This window comes from Agelaius phoeniceus, chromosome W (assembly GCF_051311805.1).
Source record: "Agelaius phoeniceus isolate bAgePho1 chromosome W, bAgePho1.hap1, whole genome shotgun sequence".
In the NCBI taxonomy this organism is placed as follows: domain Eukaryota; kingdom Metazoa; phylum Chordata; class Aves; order Passeriformes; family Icteridae; genus Agelaius; species Agelaius phoeniceus.
The window spans coordinates 5,588,773-5,612,810 of NC_135301.1; the positions used below are offsets into that span (position 1 = coordinate 5,588,773).

Sequence of the window (24,038 nt, forward strand, 5' to 3'; positions counted from 1 at the left end):
ATATTTTATAATAAATGTACTATTTGTAAAGAGTAATAGAGAAATACTTAAGGTATCCAGTTCACCATAAGAATCCAGTCACATGGCAACAAACATTAGGTTATAAACCCCATACTAATGTCTTTTCAGTTTACAGGATATTGTTCAAAAACATTTGAAAGACAATAGAACACAAAACCATTTGAAGGCATCTACAAAAACATGTATGATCAACTTAAGTTTTTCAATTTGTTTAATAAGTTTGTGAAGAGCTGGTACCTACTTTCCTGTTACTCTACTTTCTGAAAAACTTTCCTTGTCAACAGAACAACTCAAATTTTTGCAATGCGCACGATCAGCATATATGGTATGCCTGAAATGGACTATACGCATCAGCGTTCTTCAGACATCATTTCAGTATACTCTCAAAGCTGCTGCTACTATTAAAATAAACAAACAAAACCCACAAAGAACGCCATCACAACCAAATCTTTGTTCCACTGTAAGGAATCACAATGCTGATAAACTCCACATTAGCGAAACTCAAGGATGAATCAGAGTAGCTGTAAGAACAGTTCATATTGACGAACCACATATATCAACAACCACTTCTTCAGTGCTTTTCTAAACCTATGTAATGCTGTTCATGACTTACTAGTTGCTTGCTGAAGGAAGAACATATGCTTGGTTTTATTTTATTGCAATTATAAAAAGATTTCTTAGAGAAGATATTCTAGAATCTTCAGCTGTTAGTGAATATCCACTAACCATCAAGATGCTTGTTGCTCACCAAGCAATCCTTGACAAAATATAATACAGCTAAAAACCAGCCAGAGAAACTCAACTAAAAATGAGGTCTGTAAACCTCGTCCCATATTATGTTTTAATCTGGGAAGCTTTTCAAAGGGTTTTTGCCATGTACAGTGAAAAGAGTTCTATAAATGTCTAGTGGATATAGTATTTCCCTTTGTCCTAGGTTACAATATAAAGATGTATTCTATTCCCATCCTCAAGAGCTGCTGAAATCAGGAGGGGCATTGTTTTTCCTTATCTCCTCTTAATGGGCCCATCAATGTCTTGCCACATGACTCAGAGATAACTCCCTCAGGGAGCCATTTCTGTTTAATGGGCAATCAAGGACTCACCCGTGACTCATAGAATGATATCAGCCCATTGTGAGATGCTTTGCCCAGGGGGGAGGAGCTAAGCATCCCCACCTGGATATAATCTGGGATTTGGGACAGAACAGTCAGTCTTTCCACTGGATTCCCAGAGGAATGGCTGTCTTTTCCCCTGGATCTTCAGAGGAAGACTACACCCTTTCTACAGGATCCCTGCTCCAACAGAACCACATCTGCCACTCCAGGAGGACAGCAGCCACCAATCCAACTGGACTGCTACCAACACCCTGACCAACAGGGTGTCAGGTTGTATTCTGACTTTGTCAGTGGTTTTTCCTTTGTATTATTGCATGTATTTTGGTTTTCCTTTTTCCTAATAAATGGTATTTCTGACTTGGAGTCTCTCACTGGTTTTGCTTTCAAACCAGAACACCCTTCTTCATGTATGGCTTAGAAAAGCAATGGCAAGGCAAGGCTGTAATTCGAATTCAGCACTGCTTTTTGTTCATAACTTGATGGATGGTTTCAAGTTTGTACAACAGTCTCTAGCTAATATTTATGCAAATCTAATCTTTAGAATGATCCAAAATAGCTTTGCCTTGAAGTCAAATACATCTCCCTGATTCAGGCAGATGCACCCATCACCAGAATGCCTTCAAGAGAGGTTGAACCTAAAAAACGACCAAAAAAACCCTATTATTTTGGACATTTATTAGATCCATTCAGTATGGAAAGCACAACTATATTTTGACATAACAATTAGTGTGTTCATATTAGTTTCACCTGACTTGATATGGTAACTTCAAACAAGCAGCTATGGAAAAGGGGATGATGCTTGCTGCTGCTTAGGTCAGCTTTCCAGGATCAGAGAGGCTGTTCCTGCCATAAAATCAAAACCAAATCTTCTCAGTAATTATTTATTTTGCTTTTCAAACTATGGAAAGCAGATGTATGGTTTACATTTTGCTGTAATTTCCAATTAATTGACAAATCATCAATATTTGAAAATATTTATAAACCTAAACTCTGATTTGCTACTTCCATAAGACAGGGTTAGTACAGTGGAAACAATCCATATCAGTTTGCTTATATGATTACTTTGAAATAAGTGCAAAATTTTCCACATATCAAGACATTATAGAAAGGAACACACAAGGGTTTAAGAAGGAACAATGACACTTGTTTGGGGTGTGGATATGAATCTTAATTTTGTATTTCTCAGTGTTTAGAAATTTAAGTTTAGCCACTCCCTACATTCTGGAACTTCAACATTAATGAATTGCCACACATCTTCATTTTGACATTAAAAATAAAAACTTACATATTACAGCTCAGTTTTGCCCTCCCCTCACTCCTTTTTAGTCACAGAAAATATTAAATGCTTACTGGACTCTTCTTATTTTGCCAATGTCTAGTATATCCAGTCTTGCTGTTCTTCCCAGATACCAAACTCACCTTGCATGCCTTCTCCGAGCATTTGATAGAGGATGTTCCAGTGGTTTTAGGTCTACCTCCCTTATGTATGACTAGGTTACTCTCTAACTCTTTCAAGTCATTTTGGGTCATCGTTATAACTACACTGATAAAATGTCCCATGTCAGACATATATACAGGAAGGAAAGTAGTTTCTTTCTGGATTAGCTCAACAAACCTTTAAACTCTGCTAAATCGAATAAAATATACTCTAACTATATAACAAGAGTGCCACCTTCTTGTTCTTGGATAGCTGTATCATTGTAACTACAAGAGCACAGACTCACAGCTTAATTCTATTACAACCACTTGTGCAGATAAGGTTCTATTTTATATTAAGAACTAAAACAAAAAGAGGGGATAAAAGTATTTCCCTGCTTTATATAGATGTTTGGAAAATAAACACTCTTTAAAACTAGTTCAGTACTGTTACAGTATAGCATGCAGGCAGTACAGTGCAAAGGGCCACATGACTACCTGTGATTGATGAATAGCTTACAAGTTAAAGCTGAAAATTTTCAGCTATCCCTTAGTGTGAAAATTTAATTTCATCATTTCCATTGTGCTCTCCCTTAAAATGCTCCAGTACGTCTTTACATCTCACTCCGTGGTGATCAGAGTCCCCTGCTGACCAGCATCACACTACTCCAAATAATTATATGCCCTGGAGAGTTTTAAGAACAGAAGGGGAAACACAGAGAAAACACTATCCTTTTATCAAAAAGGAATTTAAGGCATGAGGAAAGTACATCTGCTCATAAGACAAAAGTTACACTTTTATCTCAATACCATATCATCAGCTAAAACACACCATCAAGATGAATACTGATGAAAATAATCTGAGTAGTCATGCATTGACTTTTCTCTTTCCCATTCTCTGCCTTAAGGTTTGTGGAAGGTGTGGAAAGTACGGCAGGAGCATCCCCTGGCAGGAGGGAGAGAAGTACTGTTTGGAAGTATGTCCTGTATGATTTCATAGAACCTGCTTGAACACATCTTTCAAAATAATTTTTCCTCATCTACCCCAATACTGACACAAAGGGAAAGCTCTAAGCCTCGAGATAAGCAAGAGGAGAGGTTCAAGCTCTCTGGTTATATTCCAGTCATTAGCTCTGACTTTAAGAAATGGGACACAGTCAGGTTGGTGGGTCAGAGAAGAATCTGGACACAGAAATGGAATAATTCTATGATGTAGTAGATGTTATCATTACCCATGGCTAAGCAGAACAGATTCAAAAAGGATTTTTCAATTGCACAAAGTACTCTTAGAAGAAAGAAAATTTTGACAGTGGGAAGAGATTTCCAAAGAGCACCCTGAAGGATCCAAAGATCAAGGAATATACCCAATACATATTCTCCAAAGATGCCAAGAAACATGAGAACTCACTTTACAGCGATATCAATGATTTCCTCAAGCTGATTTCTGCAGCGACTATAGCCACAAGTTATTTTATTCTTTATTGATATTCCTTGGCTTCTCATCTTTACAAAAATTGATAAAAGAAGGCTAGAGTAGTTTTGCAAGATACTTCACAAAAAATATAGTATAGGAATGTGCCCCCTGTTGACAGAGTGACAAAACTGTCCTTTATCCCCTTAAAAAGGAAATAAGCTCAGAAGTTGCTCTCCTCAATTAAGTGAAAAGGCATCTCATAGGCCTAGGGGACTTCACCTCAAACTTAAGGATAGCTAATTGGACAGGAGCCAAAAAGTCCTGCCTAAGCAATTCACTAGAAAAAGAAGAGAACAAAGAAACTAATCGCTTTTGTGAGGTGTTTTACCAGGGGCAGGAGGGCCTCTTGCACCTGGATCAGTTTTTCTCTGTAAAGAGTTTGTTATTTTGCCTTTTATTAAAACCTTTTTGTTTCCGACACTGCCACAGAAGCCATCCTGCTGATTTTATGCCTTCTAAGGTAGCTGAGCTATCTTGGGTGTGAAATAGATCTCCAAGAGCTTATGAAACCTGGCTCGAGGAGACTCCTATTTCAATATAGCAGTACTCAGAATAAAATGGAGCAAGATCAACAATTTAAATAAATGCAGTGCTGCACAAAGAACCTCACTTTTATGAATCTGCTATTAGTGTTTGTAATCTGAAATTTATAACATGCATTTTCCCAACCGTGTATTCTGATTAATTTAAAAACTGAGCCATGGGGCCTCACCCAAGAAAAAAGATCTTCATTAAATATAGTCAAATCAAACCTTAATTTTTCTTCTCATCAAACTCCTATATAATCAGTATAATACAACCAAGATCTTTGCAGAGAACAAGCGAAACAAATTTCATTATTTATATCCATTTTGTGACTATAGGCACATCATCTGCTTTTACCTTGCTCTATCATGGAAAGATTCTCATACTTTATCACTGAAAATATCATATGAAGGTACTCTTGTTTTATTTCTTCAAAGTAACTTAATTACATTAACAGCAAGAAGAAAAAATTGCTGATATTTTAGCTTTTAATATAAAATACTACAGGATATACTCAAAAGATAATTAAACAATAAGCATATTTAAGTAACGTTTATTTGATGCAAACAACAATTTGGTAATTTGAAGAACAAAAAAGGTCTCATCTTTTTCTTTTCTGTTAATTGGTAATATTACCATGAAGCAAAAATAAATTGCAAATTTCAAGTAAATAGATTAAAGTAAATAGTTTAAATTTTCCTACACAGAAACAGCCACTTAAAATGGTTGAAAATGTCGAGCAACAGAAAAGTTCATTTACCAGAAGCAAATGTGGGGGTTTCCCTTATTTGTATTTTGCCAAATTTACCCTTTGTCTAGAAGAAAATTCAAACAAAAAATTCTGATCACATATCCCGGCACATATGCCAAGAAATAACATCCATATTTAGATACTTACTTATGCACATGAACAAGTCAACACTTCATATTGTAATATCAAACAAATTGCTGGCCCACATTTTTACATATTGCAGTGCATTGCTGCAAAACTAAATTATGCAAAATAGCTTCAGCTTTTCCCAAAAATAAGAGGAACCTGATCAATCATCCTTACGCATAAACCAAAGGCAGTTTCAGACTTTCAATAAATTGCTCTGACAAATTAAGCAATAAATTTCTATCACTTACATGTACCAAAATAATTTTTCAAAAGTGAACTAGTAAACAATGCACTCCTAAATCTGCAAACAAAACAAAATATTTCAGATGAACCAAAGAACAATGAAATTATTATGTTTGGTCAAGTTTGGTCAAGCTGCTAAGAAGTAGATGTGCAGGAAGTAAATTTCACTCTTAGTATCAAGAGAAGACTTAAGAACTGTGAGAGCAAGAATCAAAATATTTACCTTAGTGGCAAAGACAAATGTAGGAAATAATTCAAGCAACTTCCAGGCAAAGCAGTGTGCTGAAAATGTCTCCTATTGTACTGGTAACAGATCAACACAAGAAAGGACTCTGGTGTGCAACTGCTGAATTCCTTCTGTCTACCTGATATCAGTTTATCCAACATCTACCAATAGTAGCTTATTGTCATGGTTTGACGCTGGCGCAATGCTAGTGCACCCATGAAAATATAATTTTCTCAAATGAGTGCTGTGAGATGCGACCAGAAACAGAGCAGAGCAGGCTCAAGCTTAGAAATAAAGAAAAAAACTTTATTAACCTACAACTATAATAACAGGAACACACAATTAAAATTGAAAACCTTCCAAAACATTCCTCCTCCCCCCACGCAATTTCCAACACAGCAGCAGCACAGTGAGACAAAACCTTAGATTCTCAATCAAGTTACCATCCCTGAAATAATCAATCCTCAGTTCATCACCACCCCTCAGATAATCAATTCTCAGTTCATCAAGGGAGGGAGGAGCCTCTCTTGTACCATAGTCTTCCCCAAGAAACACAGTTGAAACCTCTCATGTTTCCACGTCACACATGGCACCACCCGGAGAAAATCTGCCATCGTGACATCCTCCTTCCATGTACAGTGCTCTCACCACTGTTCATGGACCAAAACTGCTTATAGGGTTCCCTTTTAAGGATGCTTTGCCAAGTACCAAGAAAAACAATGATTTCTCACTTTTGGGACAAAGGTTCCCCCCATTTTCACTTCCCCTGGGGCCAAGGGTCTCGAGAACAGAGATCTTCCCTGAAGCCAGAGGGCACCACCACACCCTTCTCATCTTTCTCTGTTCACTTCTCTCCTGCACTGACAGTCACCGCAGCAGGTCACTCTCTTGGCTCAAGCCATTGAGGCCCCCTAAATGCAGTCTCTGTGTTACAGGAAAAACTGGTTCAGTCTATGGCTATACAAGAAAAAGTCCAGCCAAAGGCCACTCCATCATCTCCTCCCACCTAAGATTCTTTCCCATCTTCTTCTGACATCCTTCACTTGCTCAGACCTTTACCACACTTGCTCATTTCCTTCTATTTCATGTCTGTCTCTCTTCTAGGAGGGTTAATGTTCCGCAAAGATTTCATTGTCCAAGAAAAGGGTTAAAATCTCGGGCTCTGCTTGCCCAGGACTCCCACGGCAGCTGGGCACCTTCTCGCTGCACCCCCCCCCCTTCTCCTTCTCGGCAGATGCTGCCAGCACATGGTATCAAATTTTCAAATTTCAAGGCAGCACAAGCACAGGCACAGGCTCTCTCCCACTCTCTCTCTCCTGGGGGCACCTGGCCGATGCCTCTCAGTGTTTCTCCACCCCTCCGTCCTGCAGGGGCTCCAGCCTACCTCAGCCCAGGCCACATGGCTTCCCCTCCCCCACCCAGCCCGCAGCTGGGCAGGGGAAGGTCTGACCTCTTTCACTGACCAGAACCAAGAGAGAGTTCCCCTGGGAGTTCTCTGCTTTTAACCCCCTGTGTTCTCAGAAGCGTATCCATGTCTCCAGTGGCCACACCAGGTGCCAATATTCAAATCTGACCACTGATTGGTTTGACTACAACTTCCAGAAAAACTCACTTCCTTATCAACCCAGGACATTTATCCAACATCTACTTCTGAAAAACTGACATCAAAGCCAAAGGTCCCAGAGAGTATGTACAATGCTCACACATCCCAGCACACTTTTTGGAATAGAAGAGATGCACCATACTTAAAAAAATCCCTGCAAGTGGGAACAATCCATGCTAGAAAACCAAGATCTTCCCAGACTATTGGATTTAACTGATGTTATTTACACACACACACACACACACACACATATATATATTTACACCTTGAATATTTTTCATTCTAGAAAGGAGAAAAAAAAGAATAAAGCTAAGTGAACATAGAGTACATTAAAATGGATCCTTTGAAAACCCAACATATCTTTAAATAGTTCTAATGTCACAAGGAACAGCCAGCTTCTCTTCTAGACTGTTAAGTTGAAAAGAGGTAGTCACCAATTCCTCAGAAAAGAGGAAAATCAGGAAAATGGTATAATTCTCATGAAAGTGATGTTTATTCTACAAATTCCGTTAAATTTAAAGGGAAGCTTTAAAGACTTCAGCTGTAAACCACTAAATATATCCTTTACTTCTCTGAAATGTGGCATAATTTACTAGAGGACTTCAGAGAAAGTTTTAACATGCTTGATCCATGTGGTAGTATATACACATGCAAGATGCCCAGTGAGTTATTCCTCTGGCCCTCCCAAATGCAAATTCAGTTGCTACCAGGAACTATAAGAGTGATTCCAAATTTCAGATTTGTGGAATTCAGACATTCCCAATGGTTATCTTTAGAAAAGGACAATCTGTATTAAGCAATCTGAGTTCCAGGAAATATGGTTTTATTCCAGTTATTTCCTAGCAGCACAGCTGCTTGCCCCACTGATTTCAGTAAGTACAACAGTATGCCTCTTTCAGCATCAAGAGATACTTATTGCGGAAATAAATTTGAGTTGAACTCAAGTTTTCTTGATGAGTTAATATTCATAATATATTTTTCTCAAAGTTTTGTCAATTTTGTCTTTGTAGAAGTCCTATACATGAAGGATTTAAGCAAATGTTTAAAATTTATTTACACTCCTTTTTTGTCTAGTTTTCAGCTGCACCAAAAAGTATTGGTGAGTAGCTCAGCTGTGCTGTCCAGAGGACTGTAAGAAGCATCAGAAGTTTGCTCACTGAGCCTTTCTGGTCACTCCTACCTAACAGATGAAGCCTAACTGGTTACTCTGCTTCACAAGTGAGACTTTTCAGCAGTACTAGAACTCAAAGATGGACCATCACTTTACACAAATGCCATGGAACTTTGCACTGCTACAGCCTGCCACTGACTACAAATTATAGTTATTATAGGCTCTGAAAAAGTAATCTGGAATTTAAAAAAAGCCCCAAACACACAAGCATAGAGCACAGAAATATCTAAAAGCATTGTTTCAACCCTGTGACACAAAGATGATTAGGCAGCAGTAAATTTTTTACCTGCACTTGTAAAAATATGAAGAGGACCTTTGAAGAAATGGCAAATCTTCACTCATATTTCAGATTATAGCAGCAGAGAGCACAGAGACTTGTAGTGATCAATGAAAACCTGTGTTTAAAGTTCTGCACTGTAATGATAATTAAATCCTAGAATAACAATCTACATAAAGAACAAGTAGCATTCAGCATTATATTCTGCAGTGAAATTATAACATTTTTTTTAAAATAATGAAGCCTTTTCAGGTAATATTTGAAGAATCAAAAGGTGTTTCTGCACAATTCTTAAAAACACACTCATTTGTCCTAGAACTAAAATATACAATTACATATGTAGTGCTTATTTTAGAAAGCTAATCCTTTAAATATATTATAAGCCAACTCAGACATCTCCTTACCACAATTAAATTTTTCTCTCATTCTCTGTGGATGTGTCTACCCAGACCTTAGTAAAGCCTTGATGCTGTCTCCCACAGCATTTTCCTGGAAAACCTGGTAGCCCATGGGTTGGACAGGTGCTCTCTTCACTGGGCTAGGAACTGTCTGGATAGTCAGGCCCAGAGAGTGGTGGAGAATGGAGCTACATCCAGTTGGCAACCAGTCACCAGTGGAGTTCCCCAAAGCTCAGTATGGGGGCCAGCCCTTTTTAATATCTTCATTGATGGCCTGGACAAGGGGATCAAGTGCAACCTCAGCAAGTTTACAGAGGGCACCAAGTTGGGGTGGAGTGTTGATCTGCTGGAGGGCAGGAAGGCTCTGCAGAGGGATCTGGACAGGCTGGAGCAATGGGACAAGGCCAATTGTATGAGGTTCAACAAGGCCAAGTGCCAGGTCCCGCATTTGAGTCACACAACCCCCTGCAACACTACAGGCTTGGGAAATAGTGGCTGGAAAGCTGCCCACAGGAAAAGGACCTGGGGGTGCTGAGCAACAGCAGCTGAACATGAGCCAGTGTGTGCCTAGGTGAGCAAGAAGGCCAATGGCATCCTGGCTTGGATCAGAAATGGTGTGACCAGCAGGACCAGGGCAGTGATTGTCCCTCTGTACTCAGCACTGGTGAGGTCACACCTCGAATGCTGTGTCCAGTTCTGGGCCCCTCACTGCAAGAAAGACATTGTGGTGCTGGAGCGAGTCCAGAGAAGGGCAATGGAGCTGGGTCTGGAGCACAAGAAGTGGCTGAGGGAGATGGGGGTGTTTAGCCTGGAGAAGAGGATGCTCAGGGGGGACCTTCTTACTCTCTACAACTCCCTGAAAGGAGGGTGGAGCCAGGTGGGGGTCAGGCTCTTCTCCCAGGGAACAAGCAATAGGACAAGAGGAAATGGCCTCAAGTTGGTCTAGGGAAGGTTTAGATTGGATATTTGGAAAAATTTCTTCACAGAAAGTGTTATCAAGCACTGGAAAAGGCTGCCCAGGGCAGTGGTAGAGTCACCATCCCTGGAGGCATTTAAGACATGTAGATATAGATCTTGAGGACATGGTTTAGTGGTGGACCTGGCAGTGATGGGTTAGTGGTTGGACTTGATGATCTTAGAGGCCTTTTCTAACCTAAATTATCTTATGAACTGTAAAACCAGTAACATGTTTAATCTCAAGATAGTTGATCAGTATAGCTATAAGCAGCAGACAAGGTATTTGTTAAAGCTCTGAAATGAAAGCATAGCAAACATGACCTCTTCATTGCAGGCACAAACTTGAAGGGAGAAGTTTAATGCGTTCCTCAACAACATACATTTACATTAAAACCAGGATAAAAGGCATTCATAGATGTTAAAACCGGAATAAAAAAAAAAGTGCTACAATTCATTCTGACCTGCAAAAAACAGGCCATAAAAGTTTAGCATAAGACCCCTTAAAAAAAGTACTGTAAAAAAACTTCTATAAATTTCCTCTGAGCTAGAGTGCATCTTTGAGAAAAATGTTCAAAGATCAGGAGAGAGTAAAAAATGTTGCTTCTTTTTTGCAAATGCCAAAAGGGACTGTTGGGATGGTTCAGTCTTAACAATCACATACTACAGTTTTCCCAGTCATATAATAGCCTAACGAACTTTGAAACCTGTATATAAAATTTGCTTAAAATGCTACTTGGTTTTTTTTACAGTAGAATGCAAGGCTTATCCATGTGCACAATAACAGGATGATTTTAAAATTTAAAGTGTACTGAAAAAATGTAAGAAGTTATATAGACTTTCAGTATATGTAGCATTAATTCTAGCTTAAAATAAGTTGATTTTACTGAGTTTTATAATCAATGGGCATTAGTCCCTTAAGACAGAATAACTATCTAAATGTTTTTTTAACTACCTGAACTAATCTTAAACTGGATTTCAGATAAATCACAGCAATGATGTTGTATGTGACAAATCCAGGAGAACACATTTTCTTGGGGAAGGATGAGAAAGGAGAAACAAAGGACAAGAAATACATGGAGGTGAAAGAAGGAAAGATAAAGTAAAATATACTAAGCTACATGGAATAGGAGGGATGCTAGAAGAAATGGAATAATGATGCAAAAAGGCAATCCTAGAAAAGATTTGCTAAAAACTATTAAGAAATATATGATGAACTAAATAAAGAATGTTTATGAAAATTACATCTTCTAGAGTAGTAAAACAGTTATAAGTAAAAATGGCATGGAGTAAAACTGGATGCTATTTCTCAATTGGAATGAGGACATTGTGGAAATTACATGAATATTTTCTATATCAGTTACTGACAAATAGACCTTGGCTTATTAAGAGATATATTTATGAATTATGAACCCTAAATTATGAACACTGGAATTCGCTTAATTATATCCTAGAAAGTAGGCTACCAGGAAGTTGGGCAAAAAAAAAGTTAAACTAAAAATGCACATGAAAAATCTGAAGTTCAGACACTTTCTCCAAGATCTGCATGGATGAACACTCAAAACTTGATTTGTAAGAGACACATAATTATCCTTTCCATGAAACTTATTTCTAGTATAATTGTAAGAATCTTATTCTAGATACAATAGCAAAGAGACTGATATCAGATTCAAACTTTTTTTTCCCCTGGAAACTATGTCCCAAGTTATTTCAAAATATGTAAGAAATATATGACTTCATAAAACACAAAAACACTGCAGAAAAGCTATAAACCTGAATTTAAAATGAATGCATTGCTCATGTGTGACACTGCTAGTAGAGTCATGCCAACTGGATTAGAGTCAATAAAACCTTTACGCATTACTAAAATATACTATATAAATAACCACATACAATACAGACTACAAAAAAGCCTGCTTCAGAAACATTTTAGAAAGGATACATAAACTGCATATAGCTCTGAGGGCTCTAAATTTACCAGCTTTCTGCACATAGAATTGTGTGATTTCAAAGTCTATCCTTAGGAGCTGAACTCCATCAGAAAGTTTTCCATATGCCTTATAATGAACATAAAACTTTCATCTGAAATCTTTAGACTAAGCTGACAGCAAGGATGTCACATTTTTCTGTCTGACTCTAGATACCTATTATTCTTAGAACTGCAAACTTTGCCTGTTCTGAATATCAAAAAGGGATAGTGGAAATGTTCATATTTCCAGGATAAAGAGAAAATATTTAACAAGAAGGCTAAGATTTTACAAATAAGCAATATTCATGCTGAATTGTTAAGTCTTTAAGGGTCAATACAATCAAGTTAGTAGAGACCAGATATAGCAAAATAAATTCATCATACAGATATCAACTCAATACGCATGCACATAAACTTAGCTATACATTCACAAAGATTTCTAAATCAGTTCTTATCAGATAAATGTTGTAAGAAAACATTTTATTCTCAAATTAATGAGCAATGATATACCCGGAACTGCATTCATAAATAATCCTGTATACAGTTAAAATCCTCTCCTCTGACACTTTATCTGCCTATTTTTGAGACATGACAGCTCTATAAACATAACTACATAAGAAATCTAAATGCTCTAAATGCTAAACAATAAAAAAGAACCCTGACCAGTTAGTAAGATTGATTTCACAATGTGAAATTATCTACTTCAGTCTGAAACCAAAGAAACTAAAATTATAGCACCAAGAATAAAAAAGTGTTAAATCTGCAGAAGAGACAATCAAATATCAAACCTACGATCTGTTATGAATAAATTCCTGTTTATATGACTAATTTGATAATGCCAGTCTACTGTTTACATTTCTTTCCTCCTTCTGCATACACTGGACCATAAGAGACAACACTATCTGAATTCTCCTAAAAATAGAACTTTTTAACAATCTTATTGTCACACAGCCTAAAGTATGGAGGCTTCCCAACAGAGCTGTATTTATAGTATAAGAGGCAGATGGGGCTTTGTAACCGCCTTCTTATCTCATAATGTAAAAATATCCCTTAGAAAAAACACATTTCATTTCCAAATAAAAACATAAAGGAATCTTAGGGCTTGCATACATAGTATTTCACAACACTTCAGCTACAACAATTTAGTTACAGTAGTACCATTCCCTTATACAGACACACCTAATAATTAATATCATAGTTATATTTAACTAGATAAATTACCAGATTAAACTCATGTAACTGAAATACATTTTAAGACTATTTAAGTGTTCCCACATTAGGAACTTGCATTGGAATAAACAAATCATTTTAGTTATACTGTAACAAGATTTCCAATAACCACAATCCCATAGACAAATTTCACTTTGTTTCCCAAAATCACCAAATAAGCAAGAGTATAAGCTATCAAACATTTGTGTTTAATTTCTAACCATAGGAGTAGCAAATCAAAAAGAATGGGCGTATACAAGATATAATGCAATTAACATTAAAAAAGACAACTTACCTTTATTAGATTTGGATGACTTGTTCTTGCTAGGTTTAAAACAAGAGCCCCTTGATTTATCTTCTCTATCCTTAATAAATTTCTGCACATCATCCAGTGAAAGTTTTTGAAGGACAACTATAGGCTTAGCTCCTTTATTTAGATCTTCAACTAGCCCAATCTTCTCTACTTTGTCCTGTTCACCTTTAAATTCAGTTTTCCTTGATTCCTGAGTGACATTGACATCTTTATCACGCTTGATTTTTGGAATGACAAAATGTTTCAATGCGCCAGATCTTGCCCCCAACAAATAACTGGGGAACTCTGCTTTACTGTCAGCATGTGCTTTATTACTATTTACTTTACTCTTGTTACCATCTGTCCTTTGTTCATCCTTGCTGTTCTGTGATTTAAAGCCAGGTTTATCAGGTCTTGATTTATTAGAATCTCCTCTACCCTCTTGTTTAATGCGAGGGCTGTCAGGTCTTGATTTCTGATCCCCAGAAGAAAACCTTTCCCTTGATTCACCAGACTCATGTCTATGTTTCCTTGCAAATTTCTCAGGTTTTGAACCATCAGATTTAATACCATGTTTAGAATCATGTTCATTTTTGTTTGAGGATCTCAAATATTCAGGTCTTCTGATCTTGGATGGATCTCCTCTGTATCTCTCTGACTCCTCCCTGTCCTCTGATCTTTGTTTGAGGCTATCATGGTCACGCCTTGGTGTATCAGAAACTGAGCGCCCATCAGGCCTCAGTTTTGTTGGATCGGGTCTACTTTCAGATTTTATCCTTGAAGGATCAGATTTCACATCTATTTTATGCCTAGATATTTCTATTTTCTTATCTGATAATGGTTTACTTGAGTCCCTTCTGTTATCATGTCTATGTTTTGGCATTTCAGGCCTGCCTTCATTCTTCTGTTTCGGTGTTTCAGGCCTCTGCCTTATTTCCTGTTTGCCATTATTTTGTTTTCCCTCATTTTGTTTCATCTCCATTTGCCTGCTCTGGTTTTGTTTTGATTCTGTTTGTCTGTTCTCATTTTGTTTCACATCCATTTGTCTGCTTTCATGCTTGCTTTCATGTTTAGCTTCTACCTGTTTCTTCTCATTCTGTTTACTTTCCAACTGCCTGCTCACATTTTGCTGAAATTCCATTTGTCTGTTTTCATTTTGCTGGATATCTGTCTTTTGACCCCCAAAGTCTGACATTTTCCTAAAAATCTCAGGATGGTTTTCAGATTTAAATTTAAGAACTCCAACAGTGTCTTCTTGGGGAACACACACAAACACATCATTATACTGCTTAATTTCTTCAGCTTTTTTGATGATGTCCAAATCTTGAGTTACTGTTGCCTGAGAATCTGCTCTTCCTGCTTGCTGCAGATCAATACTAACCATCAGCGCTGGCCTTGCCCCATTTCCTGCAGAACCTGTCTCCTGAGAAGCTGCTCTATTTCCTCCAGTAGCACCTCCAACCTCCTGTGGTTTATTTTCTTGTTTTCGCTTCTTCAGAGGCTTATCTACAAATTAAAAGAGAAAAATCACAGATGCTATATATTAGAAAGAGGCAAATGTCCAAGCAAAAATGTCCATTCCCCCTCCACCCCCACCAATTAATCCTCCTCCACATGTATGTGCATACAAACAACAAACCCCATTGAATTCAAAAGCAAGAATAGAACTTCCCTAATACTTTTTAATGTGTTTGTTATCAATCTACCACATGTGCCAATTAATCATTAAAAAACATCTTCAAAACATATGAAATCAGTTCCCATACAATTCCCAAGAGAACCATCTAATAAAGAAGCTGCAATAATGGCCAAATAATATCATTAACAGTTGAAGCAAGTTTTGAGGAATGCTACTATAAAAGATTCTCCTTTGCAGATTATGCCTGGTTCATTACACATGAACTATGCAAAGATCTGCAATGATTAGGAGACAGAGCTTCTCCCTACTTGATTCAGTTGAGCTTTGCATATATTGTAGCCAGGGAACACATGAACAATGAACAAAAATTATGAAAATAAGTCCAACACTCCATGTTTCTCTTTGAAACAAGGAGTATACCAAGAGCTGGAGTCTATACCATAGCACATATGAATAAGTGGAGGGGCCACTACACACTTAAAAGCTTCAGTATTTTCCCCTTGCAACCATAATGCTTTTCATGGATGAAATAAAAAATTCAGCAATAATTTTATATAGTGTCAAGAACTTGATTCTACAATAATCCTTTCAGTGTACATTAAAAAAAAAGCATTAAAAGTAGAATACAGAAAAATAGAAAGTGAGCCAAGTACCCTCTCCTGTAATTTGGTAGAATTCATAGAAATGAGAAGCACATGAAAATATCTATTCATTTAAAATACAACCTATTTATATTACCAACATGATACTCTAAACTTAAATTAATTTCTACCATGAAACTCAAAAGCCCTACCTGCACTAAGGCTTATATTCTCATTTTGTAGTTTGTCAATAAAATATTTTCTCTGTAATCAGAGAATATAATTTTAAGTCTAAGTAATGACCAAACACAGGTTGAAAATTCTATCAGAATGTCTAGACCACAAATAGAATATAAGAAAAATAACTTATTTTGTGCTTAGATTTATGGTGCCTTTTCACCAGATGCAATGAGCCAGCTCTCCTTTTGGGAGCAGGGGAAAAGTAAGGAGGATGCAATCAAGGAAGGAATTAAACTCTTAACAAAAATACCCCCAACCTCTCAAATTGTAAACCAGAATCATAACTATGACTTCTAATTTTCTCTATACTTGTAGAAGATTCTGATTCAGAAGAATTAAAATTTTTAAAGATCATCTCCAAAATTAACATTACAACACAGTAACAAGTAGTAATATAGTCAACTCCAGCGATGTGAACAGTTTTGCGTTTTTTTTCTGTCATTTTAATTCTCAAATCTAACTTCCTAAAACTCCAAAATTATGTATAACATTTAATGTCTGAAAGACAATAAAGACAAGTACAATAAACTCCACACAGAAACTGGTCAACTGCAAATAAGGAGCTTTTCAAAGTAGGAACACTTGCCAACTTTATGATAGACATGTGAACCAAAATAAATTTGATTAATTGAAAGTGCAGCCTTTTAGCATGGCGGTTTTTTCTTTTTCTGTCCAACAACAACAAAAACTGCTGGATTCATATGAGAGCTTATATAGATTAACTTCCTTACACTACTTATTAAAACAAATGTGGGGGTTTTTTGAAACCTTCATACAATGACAAAAAATATTTTTCTCCCTGTGACCAAGAGGGCTTTGACCTCACTGAACTTCATAGCAGGTTTTAGGAATGACCATGAAGTAGAAGCTTCCAAACTGAGATTTCAAATTTGATTATTTTTTTTTAAAACACACATATATTAATATACATACATACATACACACACATATCACTATCTTATTTCTCAATTAAAACTGTTGAAATTTTGAAACATAAATTGAGAAACTTGTGTTCTTATGAAAAAGTCAGTCAGCTTTTTCATTTTAATACAGAAATGTCAGTCATACTGAAAAAGTCCTGTAAAGCTCTGATGGTGGATTTAGCTTTTAAGACATTACTGTTACCAGTTATCCCTGTCCCTTTAACTGCGGTTATCACCTGTAGCAGAAGGGAACACACATTCACATTTCTACAAGTGTGTTTCATTGTCTAGTGCATCAGATTACAGCACTACTGAAGATGGTTTGCATTAACCTAACCAGACTGAACAAGCCAGCTAAGAACCAAGCAAAGGTTTTCTTCTGCTACCCCTACTATAGAAGCAAGGCAAATGGTAAGGAGATCTGATGCCTTAAACTGGTGTAGCTAGATCAACAACTCACCTTTCAGTCTTTATGCTGAGGGCTCTAAGATTAAACAACCAAAACAATTCAAGTATGACCAATTTTCTCTCTTGAACTCTACGAGAGTTCTGGACCTAGGACAAAAAAGCTGACCCAAGTATATAAAAAGAAGCAAGTTTGCAGACAATACAAAACTAGGAGGACTTATTGACTCCCTTGAAGGCAGAGAGGCCCTGCAGAGAGACCCAGACAAATGAAGGGGCTGGGCAATCATCAACCATATGAAGATCAACAAGGGCAAGCACTGGATTCTGCACCTGGGATGGGACAACCCCAGATGTACAGACAGAGTGGGGAATGAGAGGCCTGGAGAGCAGCTGCAGGAACGGACCTGAGGGTCCTGGTTGATGGCCAGTTGAACATGAATCAGCAGTGCCCTGGCAGCCAGGAGGGCCAACCATGTCCTTGAGTACATCAGGCACAGCACCACGAGCCAGTCGAGGGAGGGGATTGTCCCACCCTGCTCTACACTGGTGTGGCCTCACCTTGACTACTGGGGGCAGTTTTGGGCACCACAGTATAAGGAAGACATTACACTATTGGAGAGTGTCCAAAGGAGGGCACAAGGATGGTGAAGGGCCTGAGGGGAAGCCATATGAGGAACATCTGAGGTCACTTGGCTCGTTCAGCCTGAAGAAGAAGAGATCGAGGAAAAACCTCACCAGGGTCTGCAGCTTCCTCCCAAGGGGCAGCAGAGATGCAGGCGCTGAGCTCTTCTCTCTGGTGACCAATGACAGGACCCAAGGGAACAGCTGGAACTGTGTATGGGGAGGTTTAGGTTGGATATCAGGAAAAGGTTCTTCACACAGAGGGTGGTCAGGCACTGAACAGGCTCCCCAGGGAAGTGGTCACAGCCCCAAGGCTGCCAGAACTCAAGAAGCATTTGGACAACGCTCTCAGGAAATGAGTGGGATTGCTAGGGTGTCCTGTGCAGGGCCAGGAGTTGGACTTGATGATTCTTGTGGGTCCCTTCCAGCTCAGGATATTCTATGAAAATATCACGTTGAACTAGTACATTAAAGGTAGGATGAGTACATAGTACCACTGTCTTCACTGAGCATAATGGAAAAACTCCACTGAATGGGCACAAATACTTTTTTGTTTGCCATCATAGCTGCAGAAATATGAAGGGTGAAAAACACCATTGGGCTTTAACAAATTCTGAACTCACTTTGAACTATATGAGAATAATCAATAGAGTATCAGAGAAGTGAGGAGAGTAATTAACCTCTGAAAACAGATGTATTCAAGTCTTCTCTTTAACAATCAAGCATATGCAAGTTTGCATAAATCTGTCTTGTTAAGGCATGAGTCCCAAGACCCCATAGGGTCTTAATGAACAGATGAACTTAGGAACTTTACAATATCCATTCAAATATTGTTCATAATCTTCAAGACGTCAGTATCCAAGCTTCATTCCGTAGATGACAGAATTTATTATCAGGATCCAGGAGTTTGCAAAAATATCAGACTAACATTTTTCTTTCAAATCCTGCAGACCGAGGTTCAGAGCTTGCCACAGTTCTGAACAGGTAGGCTCTCATGCTCTTGAGACCAATTAAGTGTGATCAGGATCTTTTTGCTTCACTCTTTACAGCAATTTTTGTAATAGAAGGAATATGTAGTAAGCCACAGAAGAGCTTTCTGACTATATTATAGATCAGGTATCCAAGTTTGTTGTTCTCAGATTCTTTTCTTTTTAAAAATATTATTCACTCCTTCCCCTTCCTTGCCTCCCAAGAACACAGATACATCAAAAATGTATCTACATTTTGTTCAATTACTTAAACAAATTTATGACTGTTCAGAGTACAGTCTGATCCCAGTTGTTCTCCTATGTGTGCATTGGTTTGTCTTGGCAAATTTGCATGGACATTCTCTTTACATTGCAACATGCTCACCAAAAAGCAGTACCTTGGTACTCAGAGCAAGATGATAAACTATCTAATTCTAAAAAATAGCAGAGATGTTCTGTCAAATTAAATGGGTCACTGTGGTGCAAGAAACAAAATATTACAGGAACCACAAGTTTGAAATGGATTTCCAAGCAGTTGTGTCTCACCTGTCCTGTTATGAACAGTATTCCTGGAGACAGGTTGTGGCCTTCATCTTTGGAAATATCTGCATGTCAAAACAATGAGTACTTTCAGATTTAGAAATTAATTACTGCAGAACCTCTGTGCAAAAACACATTGCACTGGAATAACCACAGATACCTTTGAATATATTTCTGATGAAACTGCAAGTCAATTGTGATTTGCAGCATATCCATGCTGAAAATAGATATACTTGGAAGCTGAGCAAGTATTAGGGACAGTAGCTGGATGAGGGGAGCTGTATTAAAGAAGTATCTGCATTCTTCCATTTAATCTGAAATCTTTCCAAAGCAGCAGCCAGAATACCACTAGTGCTGAAGTCTTTGATGTTACTGCTTTCTTGCAAACATGATGAATGTCTTAAGTCTCAGATTAAACTTTTTCAACAAATTAGTATAATAGGATGATAGCCTAAAAATCTCTAGAACTGCATGTCCTAGCAGATGGAAATGGGTCTTGTGTAAATACTTGTGAAAAGATAACAAGCCTAAATAAGAACCACATACATGGTTGCTGAGCTTTGTTTTAGCAGAATGGAAACACTCTGTTCTATTAATATTGTTTGGTAAACTTTAAAATCCAGAGATTTCTGATTTATCTTGAAGACACAACATATAAATTACCACTTCCCCATTTACACCTTGTAAGAAATTCAGTTAGAGACTTCATATGCAAGATGGATAAATGTGAATGTACTCTTCTTCAGAACCACAAAGATTGATCCTCTAAAGCTGCATTCTGTGTGAACAATTTTGATGACTCCAGTAAAAATTTTTGCATAACAACTAAGAGTGTAATATTTTAAAGCTCTAACACTCTTCAGAGATTATTGGGATATGCCTCCACTCATTTAAAATACCACTTATTTACATTATTTAACTCAGTAGTGAATAAATTTATCCCAAATATACCAGTCCTAAGCAGTTATTACTTATTGTCAAACCTTCCATTTCCAATGAACATCAAAGACAAGTCATCCAGAGGCCAATTATGAGCTTATCTTATTTAAGCTAACAGTCAAGACTAGGAATTTTCAACAAATAACACATAACCATATGCCTAAATAACAAATCTATATTTACTGGGGCTTGCACTCTGCTGCCAGAGGAATGGAGAAAAATGCTTTGGCAATGTCAATAGTGGTGTACCACTTCACTGCCTTGGACTCCAGCTCACACTGGAGCTCCAACATGTCTGGCACAGCAGTGCTCAGTGGTGGAGTCACTTCATTCAAGGCACGATAGTCCACAGTCAATTTCCATTCTCCTTCAGATTTATGCACAGGCCAAATGGGACTGTTGAAGGGGGAGTGGGTTTTGCTGACCACCCCTTGGCTCTCCAGCTCTCAGATCATCTTCCACGCAGGGGAAGGAACCAAGGATTCCTACCTGGATATAATCTGAGGTTTTGGAACACCACAGGCAGCCTTACCTACTGGATTCCCAGAACACAAGAGCTACAGAACCACCACTGGACCTTCAGAGGGAGACCAGACCCTTCTACAGGATCACTGCTTCAACAGAACCACATCTATCACTTCAACAGGACTGCAGCCACCATTTAATCTGACTGCTACCACCACCCTGACTAAAAGGGTGTCAGGTTGTATCCTGACTGACAGTTTAAGCCAGTGTTTTCTGCTTTTATCTTAATTTTCCTATTAAATTATAGTTCTGACTTAGGGTCTCCCACTGGTTTGTTTTCAAGCTAACATATATTTTGGCGCCCAATGTGTGGCAGTCCAGAGAGAAGTCAGAATTACAATTTTGTATTAACAGAAACCTTATCACCATGATGCTCAACATGTTTACATGGGTATTGTACCTTGCTCTCTACATTTTCCCACACATGGGGTACTATTTGCCAGCCATGACGCTCCATTTGAGACCAGGGAATGGTAAGAAAATTGCTTTATTGGTTTATTATGTCTACTGCATGATAACCTTCAAGGCAATGAACATCATTCAGAATATATACTCAATTTTGTTTGCCTGTCCTAGTCTGGGCTGCTATGTCTGGGGCCTCCTCAACAATCACACTGATCCCCAAGGGGGAAGAGTAGAGAATGGTTTCTTCCAGCCTTTCAGGACAGACACAGCACTCTTTGAAAATATTGAGTTCCTTCTGGATATCAAGGATGGCATAATCTTGGTGTTAGTTTTGCTTTGTCTTCTCTTTATGGCCTGCACTGTGTACACCATGCTTGGTGTCAGGACAGTGCTTGGTATGGTACATGTTCAGGAAGAGGAGGAGAAAAGAAGCAAAGCAATAAGCACCATGTCTATGTGAACCATCACTAAGCCAGAAGGACAGCCCAAGCCGGTAGCAGTTGTCCCCATTCACAAAAAGAAATCAAAGAGTAAATCAGTCCGCATAGTGACTGATGAAGAAGCGACTGGACCTTTGCACCCAACAGAGGAGACAGAGCTGGAAATCATCACTTGCTCTCTTTCCCTGGGTGAGCTGTGTGACCTGTGGACGGAGTTTATCTGCCTGGCAAATGAGTCCATCCTGACCTGGCTGCTCCACATGTGGGACACTGCAGGTAATGACACCATTCTGGATGGAAGTTAGGCCAGGTAACTGGGATCCCTGTCCTGGGACGTGGTCAATGACCAGGGGATTTGGAGAACCCAGGCCACTCTCAGCTTCTGGCAGCAACTGCTAGCAAGTGTAAGGGACATATACCTTTGTAAAGAAGACCTCCAGGTGCACCAAAGAAAATTGAACACAATGGAACAAGGTATCCAATGCCTAAGTGAATTGGCTGTGCTGGAGATAATTTTTTTGGAAGATGAGAGATTCCCCAAGAGCCCAGATGGTGTCCAGTGCACATCACAAATGTAGTTGAGATTCGTGCAGCTTGGACCAGAGATATAGTTCTGTTACCTAGCGATGCTGGAATGGAGGGATGGAGAGGACAAGGTGGGCGCGTTGGTCAACGAACAGAGAATTTATGAGGACACTGTTACTGCCTGTTATGCACCCATGTCTCGTCCATGGAAACAAAGCTGGCTGAGCAAGTTTGGAGCTTGATTGAAGAGGGCCATCAGAAACTGAGAAACAAACATAAGGAAGGAATTTACCAGATCTCATCAGAACCAACAAGAGTCTCTACCATTAGGAGCAGATGTCCCCCAGCCAAAGGAGAGAGGATACACTTTACGAGGTAACGTCTGTTTTTTCCTTCAGGAGCATGGAGAAGACATGAGGAAGTGGGATAGAAAACCTACTGTTGGAATGTTGGGGGACACAAGAGAGATGATGAACTTTGGACCTGGTTAACATAAGAGATTTGATAACAGGATACCTTGGCAAAAGCAAACTGAACTTTGAAAATTAGACCTAGATTGCAAGAAGATTAAATCGAATGGGTTTACTGGAAAAAGAAAATCCCATTAAACTCTGCAAGCCAGAGGTGTTGTTATATGCATAAGTTTGTGTATGTGATTTTAGCCTAATCATTGTAGTACACACTACTAGTCTCCCTGAAATAGTACATAAGCGTTTGTATCCCACAATAAAATCGGATTCTGATCACCGAATCAGTCTTCCTCGTCTCTCTCCATTGCCGACAACCCACCTCCTCTTTAGTAGCCTGAGTACATAAATTGAAAAGAGAAACATCTATCACAAGAAGCTCACCTAGCGTCAATGCTGCTCCAGTCTTGCATGGAGAGAACTCCAGACGGTATAGGAACACTAATATGACCTAGTCTCTTGAAGGGACATCAGGAAAATATTTACAGGAGGAGAGCAACATGTACCATGACCAGGATTAGAGGGGCCCTGCCTCTAGCCAGGTAGAGGAAAGGTACAATCATATCTTTTGGACTGTGTGGATCTGATGACCTGTCATGTCTGACCCACAAAGATATAGGGCTTTGGTTGACACTGGCGCTCAATGTACCCCGATACAATCAAGGTAATGTGGGAGCAGGATCCATTTCTATTTCTGGGTGACAGGAGGATCCCAGCAGCTGACAGTACTGGAAGCTGAAGTGAGTTTAACTGGGAACAAGTGGCAGAAACACCCCATCACGACTGGCCCAGAGGCCCCATGCATCCCCAGCATAGACTCTCTCAGGAGTGGGTATTTCAAAGACCCAAAAGGAAATCGTTGGGCTTTTGAGATAGCTGCTCTAGAGACAGAAGAAATCAGACTACTGAATATCCTGCCTGGTCTCTCAGATAATCTCTGCTGTGGGATCGCTGAAAGTGTAACAGGTACCAATCACCACAGCAACAGTGCACTGTCAGCAATACTGCACTGACAGAGACTCTGATTCCCATCCATAAGATGAT

The 24,038-nt window shown here is 38.6% G+C and overlaps 1 protein-coding gene across 1 annotated transcript in view; it reads right to left on the reverse strand.

Annotated features, from left to right (window-relative positions):
* LOC129133650 (nipped-B-like protein) overlaps nt 1-24,038 on the reverse strand; it is a 129,946-nt gene that overhangs the window by 50,644 nt on the left and 55,264 nt on the right. Inside the window, exon 9 of the mRNA XM_054653276.1 lies at nt 13,777-15,279. Coding sequence (XP_054509251.1) covers nt 13,777-15,279 — 1,503 coding nt within the window. The remainder of the gene's footprint in view (nt 1-13,776; nt 15,280-24,038) is intronic.